The sequence below is a fragment of the Microcaecilia unicolor genome, chromosome 1 (genome assembly GCF_901765095.1).
Source record: "Microcaecilia unicolor chromosome 1, aMicUni1.1, whole genome shotgun sequence".
NCBI classification, from domain to species: domain Eukaryota; kingdom Metazoa; phylum Chordata; class Amphibia; order Gymnophiona; family Siphonopidae; genus Microcaecilia; species Microcaecilia unicolor.
Genome location: NC_044031.1, coordinates 71,213,658 through 71,230,575, shown reverse-complemented (window position 1 = coordinate 71,230,575; position 16,918 = coordinate 71,213,658). Strand labels below are relative to the sequence as shown.

General features: G+C 40.9%; 1 protein-coding gene across 4 annotated transcripts in view; it reads left to right on the top strand.

Annotated features, from left to right (window-relative positions):
- KMT2C (lysine methyltransferase 2C) overlaps positions 1-16,918 on the top strand; it is a 917,733-nt gene that overhangs the window by 537,662 nt on the left and 363,153 nt on the right. For 3 of the 4 annotated variants that reach the window (XM_030198371.1, XM_030198363.1, XM_030198355.1), the window contains 3 exons: positions 6,833-7,045; positions 8,008-8,136; positions 14,505-14,621. In XM_030198371.1, the coding sequence (XP_030054231.1) occupies positions 6,833-7,045; positions 8,008-8,136; positions 14,505-14,621 (459 nt within the window). Of the gene's footprint in view, positions 1-5,678; positions 5,748-6,832; positions 7,046-8,007; positions 8,137-14,504; positions 14,622-16,918 lie in introns of all 4 variants that reach the window. The other variant, XM_030198346.1, reaches the window with a different exon arrangement.

Genomic DNA, 16,918 nt, shown 5'->3' with positions numbered 1-16,918 from the left:
ATTAGGCTCCCCCTTCCCCAGAATGTTGCCCAGTTCCTAACAAATCTAAAACCCTCCTTCCTGCTCCATCGTCTCATCCATGCATTGAGACTCCAGAGCTCTGCCTGTCTCTTGGGCCTTGCATGTGGAACAGGTAGCGTTTCAGAAAATGCCACCCTAGACGTTCTGGATTTGAGCTTTCTACCTAAGAGTCTAAATTTGGCTTCCAGAACCTCTCTCCCACATTTTCGTATGTCATTGGTACCCACATGTACCAAGACAGCCGACTCCTCCCCAGTACTATCTACAATCCTATCTAGGTGACGCGTGAGGTCTGTCACCTTTGCATCAGGCAGGCAAGTCACCAGGTGATCCTCACGTCCACCAGCCACCCAGCTATCTATATGCCTAATGATCGAATCACCAACTACAACAGCTGTCGTAACTCTTCCCTCCCAGGCAGCACTTGGAGACATATCCGCGGTGTGAGAGGATAGTACATCCCCTGGTGGGCAGGTCCTGGCTACAGGAGTACTTCCTACTTTACCAGGGTAATGCTATCCTTCTAGGAGACCTCCCTCCTCCAAGGTAGCACAGGGGCTACCAGACTGGAGGTGGGACTTCTCTACATCATCCCTGTAGGTCTCCTCTATGTACCTCTCTGTCTCCCTCAGCTCCACCAAGTCTGCTACTCTAGCCTCAAGAGAACAGACACGTTCTCTGAGAGCTAGGAGCTCTTTGCATTGGGCGCACCCATATAACATGTCACCAACTGGGAGATAATCATACATGTGACGCTCAATGCAAAAGACTGGATAGCACCTCTCTCGCTGCTGGACTGCTGACTCCATCTTAGTGTGTTTAAGTTTTTCAATAATTTAAAGCTTGCTACATTATTAAGGATATTAGCCTAATATAAAAATGTCTTTTAGTTTATGTGGAGGGGCATAATCGAACGCGAACGCCTATCTCCATGGGCGTCTATGTCCGAAAACGGGTACGTGAAGAGGCGGGACAGACCGTATTTTCGAAAAAATGGACATTTTTAGCTGGGTGTTTGGGTTTTTTTTTTAGCGATAATGGAAACTAAAAACGCCCAGCTCAAAAACGTCCTAATCCGAGCCATTTAGTTGTGGGAGGGGCCACGATTCGTAGTACACTCGCCCCCCTGACATGCCAGGACACCAACTGGGCACCCTAGAGGTCAGTGCGGTGCACTTCAGACAACGCTCCCACATGCATAGCTCCCTTACCACGGGTGCTGAGCACCCAACCCCCTCCCCCACTACCCACAAATGTACAACACTACCATAGCTCTTAGGGGTGAAGGGGGCACCTACATGTGGGTACAGTGGGTTTTGGAGACCTCCCATTTACCAGCACAAGTGTTACAGATATGGGGGGATGGGCCTGGTCCACCTGGGTGAAGTGCACTGCGGTACCCACTAAAAGTGCTCCAGGGACCTGCATACACACAGGCCTCTAGGACTTGTTGCTGCTATATAACATTGGCACACCAGTTGACACCTGAAGACTAATCTCTCCGAAAACGTCCTTTATTGGAATAAGCACGCTTACTCACAGTTAACTGCAGATCAGAGGTTGTGCCCCACTGGCAACGAGTCTCCCTGGTACTGAGATTAGCAGTAGGTCAGAGCTGGCAGAATGGTGTGCAATGCCCTCTTTCAGCCACATTCAAGGTAAGAACTAAGTTCTGTAACGTGGCTAACACGTGAAAGGGATCTAAAACTGGCTTACAAAAATGGCCACTACCTCATGGACTACCGGAAACAAAACAGGGCACACTCTGACCCAGTAAGCAGGGGGAAAAGCACCATGGGAGTAGAGCCTACCAACTACCAACATAGTGAGCATTTGCCACAAGCTAGTGGAATCATGGAACCCAATACCCTACACCCACCACAATGCATTGCTGATGTGACTCTGCAGTGCGCATAACAGAAAAGTTGTCACACGCACCCGAGAGCCACATCAGAGCCAGGGAAAGGCTGTCACAGGATAGAACACATTCTGCTGTCATAGAGGTGGGTACGGCATTTGAGGCTGGCATAGAGGCTGGAAAAAAAGTTTTTAAAGTGTTTTTTTTTTTTTTGGTGGGAGGGGGTTAGTGACCACTGGGGGAGTCCGGGGAGGTCATCCCCGATTTCCTCCAGTGGTCATCTGGGCAGTTGGGGCACTTTTTTGGGACTTGTTCGTGAAAAAAAAGTGTAAAAAAAAAAGTGTCCCAAAATCGCAGTAAAATCGCCTTTTTTTCTGATTATCAGCTAAAGATGCCCATCTCTCCTCGGCCGATAACCACGCCCCAATTCCGCCTTCACCACGCCTCCGACACGCCCCCGTCAACTTTACCCGTTTCCGCGACGGATTGTAGTTGGAAATGCCGAAAATCGGCTTTCGATTATACCGATTTGGGCGCCCACGGGAGAAAGACGCCCATCTCCTGATTTGGGTCGCAATATAGGCATTTTTCTCTTTCGATTATAAGCAGGATAGTATATTGTATGATTTATTTAGTGTTTCCTTCTTAGATGTTAATGAAATGTATTTAAAACTCTGTAAGAGCACTCCTTGCTTGTTACCCTAAATGCAATCACTGACTATAAATGAAAAGTTGTCCTAGGGTTGTGCGGGAAGACTAAACTAGATCCTGCAGTGCCTGTTAGAGTCTATCTGTTAATGCTGTGGTACAAAGTTTTTAAAACTAAGGGGAAAAGACTATGGTGATTAGTTGATAAAATTTGCTTTTTTTATATTTTTATTTTGCCTATCACCAACTTACAATTCCTCCTTTAAACCTCAATCTTTAAGTTCCCAAGGCACAAAGCAAAATAGTGTTCACTTTCCTCTTTATATAGTTTTGAATCTAAGGGCCTTTTTTAAACAAGCTCTTTGAAGCTAACTCAGCAACCTATGCAAATATTCTACTTCCCCACACCTTAGTTAGCACCTAATTGAGGTCGCTGGACTTGCTACCTCTCCAGCAGCCAAACAACAGAGGACAACTGCCTTTTAGAACAAGAGTTTTTGGCTGTTAAGTTTCTTCAGGAAGCAGGTAAAAGCCTGGCTCTTCTCCCAAGCCTTTAATACATAGGGTGACTAATAGAATCATTCTGCACCTGGACTAGCTTGCTACACACACTGTAATTTAGATCGGTTCCTTATCTCTTGCTTAACTATACAAAGAACTTGCCTTGAGTTTAGTTAACCATCTAATTGTCCCAACTGACTTTGTACCACATATCTTGTTTCCATCACATATCTGCACTTGGTCCCTCAACTATATGGAAAGCCGTACTGTAGAAAATAGCTGGTGGTGGGAGGCGGGACTAGTGCTGGGCAGACTTATACGGTCTGTGCCGGGGCTGGTGGTTGGGCGGTGGGGATAGTGCTGGGCAGACTTATACGGTCTGTGCCAGAGCCGGTGGTGGGAGGCAGGGATAGTGCTGGGCAGACTTATACGGTCTGTGCCAGAGCTGGTGGTGGGAGGCGGGACTAGTGTTGGGCAGACTTATACGGTCTGTGCCGGGGCTGGTGGTTGGGCGGCGGGGATAGTGCTGGGCAGACTTATACGGTCTGTGCCAGAGCCGGTGGTGGGAGGCAGGGATAGTGCTGGGCAGACTTATACGGTCTGTGCCAGAGCTTGTGGTGGGAGGCGGGACTAGTGTTGGGCAGACTTATACGGTCTGTGCCGGGGCTGGTGGTTGGGCGGCGGGGATAGTGCTGGGCAGACTTATACGGTCTGTGCCAGAGCTGGTGGTTGGGAGGCGGGGTTGGTGGTTGGGAGGCGGGGATAGTGCCGGGCAGACTTATACGGTCTGTGCCAGAGCTGGTGGTGGGAGGCGGGACTAGTGCTGGGCAGACTTATACGGTCTGTGCCGGGGATAGTGCTGGGCAGACTTATACGGTCTGTGCCAGAGCCGGTGGTGGGAGGCAGGGATAGTGCTGGGCAGACTTATAGGGTCTGTGCCAGAGCTGGTGGTTGGGAGGCGGGGTTGGTGGTTGGGAGGTGGGGATAGGGCTGGCCAGACTTATACGGTCTGTGCACTGAAGAGGACAGTACAAATAAAAAAGTAGCACATATGAATTTATCTTCTTGGCCAGACTGGATGGACTGTGCAGGTCTTTTTCTGCTGTCATCTACTATGTTATGTTACTATATCATATCTATGCTAGCTGAATGTTCTAATGCATGATTATTAGGTGCATCATTAGTATTATGCTAACATTATATATCTCTGGTATATTTATTCCAGTGCTGTTAAATGTGCATATTTTTGCTACTGTTTTATGTTCTATTATTAGGTTTCAATTTACTGTTTTCAAGTTTACCTCATTTATTGTATTTATGTTTATACTTGGTTATTTTACTATTGTGATGCTGTTAATAAAACTGTACATTTTATGTTAAACTGTATCTGCTGTACACCGCCTTGGGTGAATCTCTGCCATCCATGTGAAAAATGTGTTTTATGAATGATATATTTTAATTTATTTTATTTATTGGGATTTTATTAATCCCAATAAATAAAATTAAAATATCATTCATAAAGCATAATTTTCATAAATTCAGGCTTAGGGGCAGACTGCACTTCTACACCTATGTGTTTGAAATGTAGTCAAGTTGATAACACTTCTCCATGCCTTTTGGAAACGTAGCTAGGTAAAAGTTTTTTGGACATCCATTAACAGATATCTAGGACAGCTCTTAGGTTGCCATATTCCATACTGTTAGAAGGGGGTAATACCTAATAAAATGGACGCCTGTGGGATGTAGGACAGGGGCCCCAGATTATTTTTAAGCAAAGTGTATACAATTAGAAAGAAACATGTTCTTCATTACTGGCTACAGGAGATGTGATGTAATGTGACTATTATTCTCCTCATCCACCAGTCACCTTGGTGATGTTTTGAAGTGCCCTGGCAGATTGTATACAGGTCTGACGCCTAACAAAAGTCAGGCTTTGGCAGCGAGAAAATGTGCTCCATTGTCAGGCTGGCAGTGCTGGAAGCTGCCAGGGATTATAAACCTATATAACTTTGTTATATAGTGGCATGTACTGCTGAATATAGTGCCTTTTGCTCCTATACTCAGTTATAATTTTGGAGGAAGGTTGGTCAGCAGTGATCTCCATGCATGAGGTCTGTTTATTATTTGCTCAATTTGCCTCTCAGACTTTTGTGAAAACTTAAACTGTTGAGTCAAGTTCTGCTCAGTAATTCAGAGGGTAGATAAATTGGAACAGGACTTTAAAGACTGTATATGAAGTTCTAGCAGCGTTAGTTTAGGTCAATACTGTGTTCATAGAAAGATGGAACATATGAAAAATGCTGCTAGACATTTGAATATTAGAATTTTGAATGTCGCCAAGGTATTTTCTATTTCTCCAAAAGGTTAATTTTATAGATACCTGAGGGAAATTTTGAAATTTCCTGACACTACATTGCCACCATTAAATAGTATTTGCTACCTTCCGATGAGCAAACAAGAGAACGGATTTAGCCTTTGAGTCAACTTTAGATGTCACTGGATTGTTATAAGCTTTTGGAGAATTTATTATCAGGAGATCTACACTTGTGGTGTATTTTTGTTTTTGTTCAGGATAAAGACTCTGTCATGAGTTTATATTTTTGTTATCAGAATGTTGAATTTCTTGGATCTAAATTGTGTATTTTTCCAGATGTATGTAAGAAGACTCGGGAAAAGAGGAAGCAATTCCTTTCCATGCAGCAGGAAGTGCTCTCCCTAGGTGCAGATTTTTTTTCTTCGTTTTCCATGTAAATGCATAATACACTGAGAGATCATACTTTCAGTTTCTTTGAACCTTCACAGTTGCGTGTTTTTCTTCAGAATCAATCTTTGGGTTCTAAAGCTTGGATTACGTGACCTGTATTAAGCAAGCCTGTTATTGGCAGCTGTTTCCTGTTATGTTTCCTATTGTACTTACTTTCTGAGAATTAATGATCTTAGGACCTTCCATTAGTGGTCTAAGATTTCCTATGCTTGAGTTTTTAATTTTTTTTAGATGTATTTTTGCTTTTCTGGAATAATTCTTTATCAGTAATGTATTATCTTGATTGATGATTATAAATTTGCATAAAGGTCAAATAAATTTTTTTTTATCTAACTTAAAGGATGACTCTTCATCAAGAGCATAACTAATGGGTACCCAGTTTCCACTGTTATTTTTAAGGTCTTCCTTTGTGAAATTCAATAATAATTTTTCCATTGACTGTAAATAGTCGTTTACATTCCTTTAGGATTTATTTATGTGTTAAGCTATGTTTTGTGAAGGGATTTCATTAACGTGGTAAGAAATATTGGGGTCTTCTACTAAAATGCATTTAGCATTACTAAATTCTTACTGCATCTTAAAATGGCTTACTGCAGGACACACTCAGGCATCCTGCAGTAAATGTTGGATCTGCATGTGCTACCCTTGTGCTAAAAACTATTTTGTAATTTTTCTGAAGGGGGGGCGTGTCTGCACTGATCAGTTCATCTACACCACCGCATGCTAACTGATTAGCGCAAGAATATCTTATGAGTTACTGTCAACAAAATGGGTGGCAGTAAGTGCTCATGTGGTAACTGTTTTTAATGACTGCGTGCTAATGGCAACATTAGCACATGACCACTAATACAAAAAATAGAAAATCAGCCGTTTTACTGCTGTGGTAAAAATGGCTTTAGCATACACGAAAAACTCACATAAGGGTGCACTAGGGCTGCTTTGTGCCACAGCTTTGTAAAAGGGCAACATCAATAGTTTGTATAAAAGTTAAGATAGTTTGTGTTTGTTAATATATCTATTATTTTATTATAACCTTTTAGACCCACCAAAGACATACACCCAAGATGGAGTCTGTCTGACAGAGTCTGGGATGTTACAGCTACAGAGCTTCAGCATTATGTTACCAAGAAGAAAGCGATCCAAACCAAAGCTAAAGCTAAAAATTATAAACCAGAATAGCGTGGCTGTGCTACAGACCCCACCAGATCCCCAGTCTGAGCACTCCCGAGATGGAGAGATGGATGACAGCAGAGGTAATAGCTATTATGTGCTTATATTAAGACCACTCAGATTTCAAAGTATTTAACGGCGCTTATCCTAATCATTGCCATCTAACCTGAGATTGTAGTATTATATTGTTTGTCATATCTTCTCATTCCTATCTTCTGCATGATGGCAGCATAATGTATATTTTTTATCATCCATAAGTTTCCTTATTTATGTAGGAGAAATTTAAGAGACTATAAAACCTAAACAGTTAGGTGGGCCAGCTCCTCAACTGCCATCTCATTAGCTGAGTGTCTCCAGTGTCTGTTATAATGCCACTAATTATGAATGCTAGGCGAAAGAAAATGTTTTGATATTTTTGCCTCAGTGGAGGAGTGGCCTAGTGGTTAGGGTGGTGGACTTTGGTCCTGGGGAACTGAGTTCGATTCCCACTTCAGGTACAGGCAGCTCCGTGTGACTCTGGGCAAGTCACTTAACCCTTCATTGCCCCAGGTACAAATAAGTGCCTGTATACAATATGTAAGCTGCATTGAGCCTGCCATGAGTGGGAAAGCGCGGGGTACAAATGTAACAAAAATAATAAAATAAAATATGTGACATACTTAGTTCATAAGCAAGAAGCGTGGGACCCAAAGTCAATGGTTCAAATTATCAATAATAAAAAAAAGAAAAGCAAGAATCATACAAATTCTAAATTCCTCAAAATTTAAATGAAAATGGTGCTCAGGAACAAAATTGTGATACCTTGTGACATTAAGCACCATCTGGTGATCACTAGTACTATCATAGCACCAAGTACCAGATACCAGTTCAAAGTTCAGTAAAGAGATCTTAACAAACAAAAAAAACTTATCTGTAAATGATGTACAAATCCCAAAGGATTGCTGGCAGGGTGGTGCTAGCGCACCAAATCAAGGTGACCTAATATAAATCCCATTTACCATGTGATAAATAAGTCAATTCTGTGTTGCGAATGTTTGTTTTTCAGAAGGTGATCTTGTGGACTGCGATGTAAAATCAGATTCTAGTCCTGACCGAGAAACTATAGATGATGATACCAAGGGATGTGAAGGAGCTGATGGGATCAAAAAGAGAAAACGAAAGCCATATAGACCTGGTAAGGTTATTTGATCCAAGCTAAATTGTAAATCAGGGAAAGTTTCCAAAAAAGGAACATCTAGTAAATACAAACACTAGGAAACTAAAGCATCAGTAAACTGCTACACATTTGTAAATAGGAGGAAAAACCTCGAGAAGCACCTCTCCCCACTGAATAAGCGGGTGAAAGGGCTAGGGCTTCTTCATCATCGGAAAAAACCTCCTAAAAAATTTATTTCTAACATTCATCAAAATTAAGTATTTCACTATTTCTTTGAAATTGCAGATGTTAAAAATATAATGAATACTCGAGAAGGTACTTAGCTTCTCTCGGGCTCCTCCATAATTAGAACCGTGGTTAACGTGAGCCTCCGTTTACTACTATGAAAAATGATGTTGCAGATAAGATAAATCATCTATCTGAAGAAAATACCAAGTTGAAGGAAACTATTGTAAAATTAATACAAGATAATACTTTGATACATGGGAGGTTGGAACACTTTGAGAATTTTAATAGGAAATTAAACCTACATTTCTTGAATTTCCCTAAGACTCCAATCTACCCACCGCATGAAATTTTCAAAAGATATCTCATAGAAAATTTGAAATTCTCTGAAGATAATATACCTCCGCTGAACAAAATATATTATCTTCCAATGAAAAGGTGAAAGAAAAAGAATATGATATTCAACCCAAGGGAAATGACCTTAACGTATCAGAACTATTGGAATCCTCATTAACAGAGTTAACTGAACGCCAAACTCTTTTGGTATCATTTATTTTTCATCAGGACTTGGAAAATGTTAGGAAAATTGCACTGAGAAACTTACAAACCCCATTTTGTGGGGGCAAAATCTGGGTGTTCCCAGACGTTACAAAACAAACGCAAGTCAGGAGAAAAGAGTTTTTGGCACTTCGATCTGCAACGTTGGCTCTAGGAGCCTCTTTCAACCTGAACTACCCATGCAAATGCAACATCAAATATCTTGGTGTTAAATATGTTTTCTTAAATCCTGAACATTTAAAACAGTTTATCGCTCAGAAAAAGATAATTTAATACATGTTGTGACCAACAGATATAATTTGCCTCAAGTAATAGATCTAAAGAGACATAATGTAATAATTGGTTCAAATTAGGCTAGGCCTTTCTGTTATGTTGTACTGTTTTTTTTTCTTAATTTGAATCTCATCTCCTGAGTAACTGCTTAATCCCCCACTTTTTGGTGGTCTAATGCAAGTGATATAATTTTTGCTTTATTATTTATGGTTATATTATTATGTACTACTTTACTTATTCAAGATGTAAATGCTTGTGAAAAAATTTGAAATTGATAAAAGATTAAAAAAAAAAAAAATAGCAGTAGAAAAAAAAATGGATATGACTGATAGCATTGAAATCCCCATAAGCACACTGAGAGGTAAAGTTATCAACACGGGCTACTGTTAATTTGTATTATTTTAGTACAGGGGATGGGCAGGGATGGAGGAGATTACTTGTGAGGACGAGTGGTAATGGAGGAGATTCTAGTGGGGACATACTAAATTTCTGTACCTGTGCAACTCTCTATTTGTGTGACAGATCTGCATCTCCTATACACTGGTGGCAAGAAGGTCGAACTTGTGTAAAGTCCATGTTTGTCCACCATAGAAGTGAAAGTGACATTAAAGAGAAAATCCGCAAAGCATACCACAATGCCCCTCGGGATAGAATCCCGACGTGGTCCCGCCACTCGATGCGCCCTCTAGATATGAAATTCCCGCCTTGCTGCTTCTCCCTCAGGATGTAGTATGTACCCACACAGCTCTTCAATTACTACTGCGCAATTAGCAAAGATATCCAGTTCAGGGATCCCTTTGAAACGCAGATTATTCCTGCAGGACCTATTTTCCAGGTCCTCCAACTGATCCTTCATCCCTTGCCAGTCCTCCTCATTTTGAAGTCTGCTTTTAACTTCTCCTGCCTCCTTCTTTAGGATTTCCACTTCCTCCTCCATTTCTCCAACCCTGGAGCCCAAGTCTCTCAATTCTGCCTGGAAATCCCTCATGGCAACCTGAATGTCCCTCCGGACCCCTGCAAATTCTGCTCTGAGCTCTTTAAACCATTTCTCCACTTCTTTGCCTGCCATTTCTTCCCCCACAGGAGCTCTCTCCACTGCATGCATCTCTCCTTTGCTGGACATCACCTCCTCCCTCCCGCCTGCACTTTCCTCCAACCTTCTCTCCTCTGCTGGTTGCACTTCCTTCACAGTCCCCAGCATCGCCTTCCTACTTGCCCCTTTCTCCTGGCCATTCTCCAAAGCCAACTCCACTCCTGCGCTACTCAGAGACACTGCCATCTTGTCCACGCGCTCTTCCTCTCCTCGTGGCGCCTACAACCTTCCACTCGACTCCGCTGCTGCTACCTCCAGCCTGGGACTCGCAGCCTCCAGTTTCCCCATCGCCGCACTTCCCTTGCTCCGCCTGAGCTGCCGCCATCTGATCTTCCCTCCGCTCCAACCCCACCACCTTCTCTGCTGCTTTCCTTCCCGAGGTGGCCATAAATTTAAACTTTTCCAGCCCCTTTTTCTCGGGAATGATGCGGATGTCTCCTGCTCACTGTTTTCTCCCCTTGGGACAGCTTTTACCAGATATAATCACACTTTTGCTCTGCGCCCTGATGGAGCTTCATTCTTAAGCTGCCATCACCTCGCGTGATGTCACTTCCTCCCTTTCCAGAATGACTATTCTTATGTTTATAGGCCATCCTTAAGTTGCATCTTGTGGGTTGCTAATCTAGTCATCACTACTTTCAAAGCAAACAAGAATTTAAATCTCCTATGTCTGACATCTCCAGTAATTGGGAAATATAGCCAGTGCCAGGCAAAGTTCTATAGTCGTGGCTTGACAGATCCCTAGAAATATGCCGCGAACTAGCCTTGTTCTTCAACTACTGGAGGTGCAGTCGAAGCCCCACGCCAACCTAGTTTCCCAATTACTGGAGTTTCCATCTGAACACCATTTTGTTTGGTTGTGTACCCTTTCCATAAAGGATTACTGCGTGTTTATCCCATGCATTTATGAATTCCATTACCGTTTTTATCTCCACCACCTCCTGTGGGAGAGCATTCCTGGTATTTAGCACCCTCTGAGTGAAAAAGTACTTCAGATGTTATTCCTGAGTCCTGCCCCCTGTAACCTCAGTTTATTTTCTCTAGTTCTACAGCCTTCCTGTCTCTGGAAAAGGTTTGTTTGTGAATGCATGAAATTGATTTGCATGCCACCTCCATTATAGTGCATATTTATTGTGGATATCCTTAAAACCTGACTGACATGGGGGTACTCCAGGACTAACTTGGGAAATGCTGCTCTAGGGTATACTTCTTCAGGTCATGAAGTCTCTTCTCAAACATCTTGGGGTGCAAACCCATATCATTTTTGTTGCTTATTCTTTGAAAAACTATGTTTTTACATCTTTAGCATGATACAGCCTCTAAAACTGAACACAGTACTCCAAGTGGAGCTTCCCCAATGACTTGTACAGGGGCATCAACACCACCTTTCTTCTGCTGATTGTACCTCTCTCTATGCAACATAGCATCCTTTTGGCCGTGGCCACCACCATATCACATTGTCTTGCCACGTTGTGATCCTCAAACACCATCATCCCAAGGTCTCTCTCCTGACCTGTGCTTATCAATCTCTTGCCTCCTATCTTGTACATCTCATTTGGATTTCTGCACCCCAAGTGCATCACTCTGCACTTCATCGCATAAAATTTTAACTGCCACACCTTAGATCAGTCTCCTAATTTTTGGAGATCTCTTCTCATGGTTCCTACTCCCTCCGCTTTGTTGACGATCTTTGTTTCAACTGCTAAAGGCACTTTTAATCCTTCAGCAGTGCCTCTCACAAATATGTTAAACAGAACTTGCCCCAGTACTGACCCCTGAGACACTCCATTTCCCACCTTCCTTTCCTCTGAGTGAATTTCATTTACCACCAACCTCTGTCATCTGTTAGTCAACTAGTTTCCAGTCCAGTTCACCACTTTGGGGTCCTAACTGTGGCCTGCTAAGTTTATCTTGTTACAGTATCACTACAGCTATGTTGAGAAATGACGTCTTTGGACCCCCCAAATAATGGGGCTGATGCATCAATTTGACTTAACTGAAGATGGAGTGAAATCTAGAAGCAGGAGAAATGGAGAGTGTGTTGCTCATTGTAAAGAGTCTAGGACATTAACACTGACTTCCAAATCTGAGCCAGATGCGGCTGTGGTCCTGGTGGCTGAACGTCTTGAGTGGAGAACTATGGAACAAAGAGATTAAGATATCTTTACTATTTGTTTATTTATGTATTCATTTATTTATTTAATTTATATCCCACATTATCCCAGTAGATCAGGTTTAAATGTAGCTAGCGACTTATTATGATTAACAGTACAAAATGTGATGTGGTATAGTATACATTAACTAGTAATAACAAAATAAATGAGGATTGAGTGATTGCAATATGTAATATGGAAACGTAGACACAAAAAGGTAACAATTTATAGTCATCCATGTATAATAATTATAATGGAACTGAGAAATTGAATAATTGTACAATTAATTATGATTATCTGTGAGAAATTGCTTAAACAGAGAGACTTTAAGGTATATAAAATAATTAGATTCCCATCTGATGAATTTTGGGATGGAATTCCACCCTTTGGTACAGAGGTAAGAGAATCCTGACATGTAGATTGACTTGTAGATCATATTGTTACAAAAGGGATAGTGGAGGGTTAGATAATCTCTTGAACCAGGGAGAGTGTTGCGAAGGGGGAGATAAATTAAAGGTTGCATATAATCAGGGGTTAAGCCATATAGAGTTTGAAAACAGATATACATAGTTTGAATGTTATTCTGGCTTTGAATGGGAACCATTGTAACTTTATAAGCAAAGGAGCTGCACTTTCAAATCTCGTAGCATTAGTCTAATCTGGCTGCTGTATTTTGAGCTGTCTGCAGTGTTTTCTGGGCAGATTCCTTACAGCTAGCATAAATGCATTGCAGTAATCAAAGTGTGATAAAACTAATGTTTGTATTAAGGTTCTAAACATATCATTAGGGAAGAGATGCTTGATTCTTCTTAGCTTCCACATTGCTTTGTTGATTACTGTAATGCTTTTCCTGTTTTCTTACTATTAATATTGTTGTAGTTTGTAAACCACCTAGATGGTACTTGCTGATGGTGTGATGATAAACGTGGAAACTTGAGAGATTTAAGAATCTACTTTGATTGTACATTTTTATTGTGCTTTCATAACAGTGACATGATATTAGGAAATCCAAACTGCTGTCATGCAAAAGTTTTGATAAATTGATGACCAGGTTTTTGGGAGGTTATGGTATAAAATATAAAAGATATTTTATTTATTTATTATTTAGTTGCATTTGTATCCCACATTTTCCCACCTATTTGCGGGCTCAGTGTGGCTTACAATACATTGTAAATAATGGAAATACAGTTTGTTACATTACGATTATGGTTACATTGTGAATATTAATTGGTGGAGAATTGCGCGCAGGAATATTGTGCCAAAATAGCAGTGTTCTTAAATTATATTTTTGTATGTTGCTGCTTTATAGAGAAGTGAGTATCAGGTTTCATTAATTAAATTTCCGATTGATAAATTGATAAGGTTTTCAGGTATTTAGAATGCTGTGCTGGATGGATGTTTGGTCTTATTTAGGTACTTATGCACTCATGTATTTTATGTATTGCATAATCAAATCTTTAGGCATGCTCTGGCATAAAATAAAAAACAATTTTGCAGTTTCTTTTGAGAAGGACATAGATAACCCCACTTTGCCTAAGCAATGCGTAGAATCCTCTGGCCCTAATCCTTGGACCCATAATGTAACTGAAACAAAATGTGATTTATATTCAATTAAGGAAGGGAGCAAGAGAATTTCTGCATGCACTTGGTTAATGTGGGCCATGTGTGAGAGAGCCTTAAAAGAGCATGCAGAATTGAATGAGAAGTTACTAGCCAAAGAGAGAAAATGTATGCAGATAGAGAATGAAAAGGAGTTCTTAATCACAATGACTAGTTGCTTAAGTTATCAAGTAGATTCTCTTAAACAGCAAGTCCAACAGCAGGTAGTCCAAGAAAATCAGATGCAGACCCAAATTTCAGCCTTAGAAATACAAGCCAGCCAGGTTCCTGGTTTGAAGCATTTAGTCAGAGAGTTATCACTGCAGACTCCCACTCTAGGTGAAGAGCATGCACATTGTCACAAGGAGATAGAAACCTTAAGACAAAAATTACAGGATGCGAATATCTGCATTTCAGTGATTACAAAATGTTATAAAGTATTCAGATCTCTTTAAGAGCACCTGAATGTTTGCTTTCTTTGATAGGAATTGGTGGATTTATGGTTCGCCAAAGAAGTCGTACTGGTCAGGCGAAAAAGAGATGTCTTTCCAGAAAGGACTCTTCAGGCTCTGTCACTGAGCAGCTACCTGGTCGAGATGATGGTATGTATTGCAGGGGAAGAAAGATATTGGATTGTGTTTATCTTCTATTGCACAGCCTATTATTCATGTATCCCATTGACATTCAAGTAAAGTAGTATAACATTTGATGAACATAAAAGTAGACAAAATATATTAAATGTACATAACATTTACAGAAAAACTAAAAGCAAAGTAGATGTAAAGGATGACAGATTCCTCCCTTGTGTGGTTTACAAAATACGCAAATCACAATATATTGGGGGTGAAATTGCAGAGGGCATCAAGTTAAAATGGCCCTTATGGTAGAAGCTCTGTCTGTGTTTTGGATGTCTGAAAAACAGATTTCAAACATCTATAATTGCATGGATGTCCAAATCCCAATTATATAAGCTGGGATATGGACATCTAACAGCTCAGTTTGTCCTTACGGCAAGAGGGTGTGTTTTGGGCGTAATTAGTGGGGTCAAAAATATGAAGATCCAACTGAATTTCAGAAGGGAGAATGGGACATTAATATGTCCAAAATAATGGATGTTGGTATTTAAACCTAGTACCCAGCATGTCCAGGTTACAGAAAAGTGTTCAGACTGAGCAGTTCTCCACTGGCAAGAGTAATGGAAGACACAGTAGGTATTCTTTCTATCCCTGAGGTGCTCATAATTTAAAAAAATATATATTAAATAAACCTGACTGAGGACTAAGGAGCTGCAGTGGGTCCTCAAATGGGGTCCTCTGGCTCTCTGCCCTGGTTTTCAGCTGGGCTGCTCTAACCATGATGCTACAACTCCACTTGGACATCTTTGTGGACATTTTATACCTTGAATGTTCCTATGCTGCTACAATGACATCCATGCCCCTTGTTTTGCCTCGTTCGTAGTTTGGACACATCAATTTGTAAAATGGATGTAGCACTTTGACATCCATTTGTTATGGATTTTTTTTTTTTTTTGCACAAGCTGTATGTCAGCTGATCCTATTCTAAAATACATGAGAAGTGGACATCGATGTACTGACTTGGACGTCCTTATTCTAAGTTGGACTTTGGAGGAGTAGCAGTGGACTTTGATCCTGGGGAACTGAGCTCGATTCCCACTGCAGCTCCTTGTGACTCTGGGCAAGTCACTTAACCCTCCATTGACCCTGGTATAGAATAAGTACCTGAATATATGTAAACCGCTTTGAATGTAGTTGCAAAAACCTCAGAAAGGCGATATATCAAGTCCCATTTCCCTTTCACTTTCTAAAATCTGCCTCCACATATTTCATTGCAAAAGCCTTACACCAAGGACAAAAAGGATAGAATGATCTCAAAAAAGGATGAGATCATCCAGCAGAGCCTGCACAGAAAGGCTTCCCGTAGGAGCTAGTTACTGCAATAAAGGAGCACTGTGATACTCTGATTCCTCTCTATATCTACCTCTTAATCACTATACCAGGGGTTCTTAAGCTTTTTTGGTTCCTGCACCTCTTAACTGATCAATGAAATCCTCACACCGCTTTCTGAACCACCTGTCCACTATTGACAGCTAGATATTTCGCTATTAGATGCTAACAGTGCTAATTGCTAACATATTGCTAAAATTACAATAGTACACAGTTGTATTACCAATAGTTGTCCTGATAACTGCCTTCACTCTGATAAGAAAGTTCAATAAGTAACCTCAGATTTCAAAACCATTCTCCATACCCTTTTTGACACTTCCTGCATCCCCTTGGGGATGTGGGCACCACTGGTTAAGAACTCCTTCGCTATCCTCATCTGTTAGCCTACATACCTCTACTGTATGTTATTCATTAGGGGTGTCCTGAAAACCTGACCTGCTGTGGTGGTCCTTGAGGATGTAGTAAAGACCAAGGCTCTAGGACAGGGATATAGTTCAGGCCTTGAATGCCACAAACAGGCCAGGTTTCAAACCCGGTTTTCAAAACTCAAAAAACAAAAATAGTGGGAAACCAGAAGAAGGCTCAGCAGACAATGACACTTATAAACAAAGGAGTACTTTAATGCATAATAACAAATACAATTGTTCCTTTGTTTCTACTATATAAAACACTCTTCTTTGATTGCTGTAGAATAAAAAGACTCAATACAGTACCGTGTTTCAGTTTGGAGTGCCTGCCTCAGGAGTCTACAAAGAAATGAAAACAAAACTACAATGGATATAGAAATGAATAAAATCAATAAACCATAAAAAATATTAATAAACCATAAAAGGTCAAACTGGTAGAAAGTTATACTAAAAAACCTTATTTGTCAGTACAGTAGAAGAAAAAAGTAAAAATATGGAAAAAAAAATCTTAAAAAGTGCCGTGTTGTC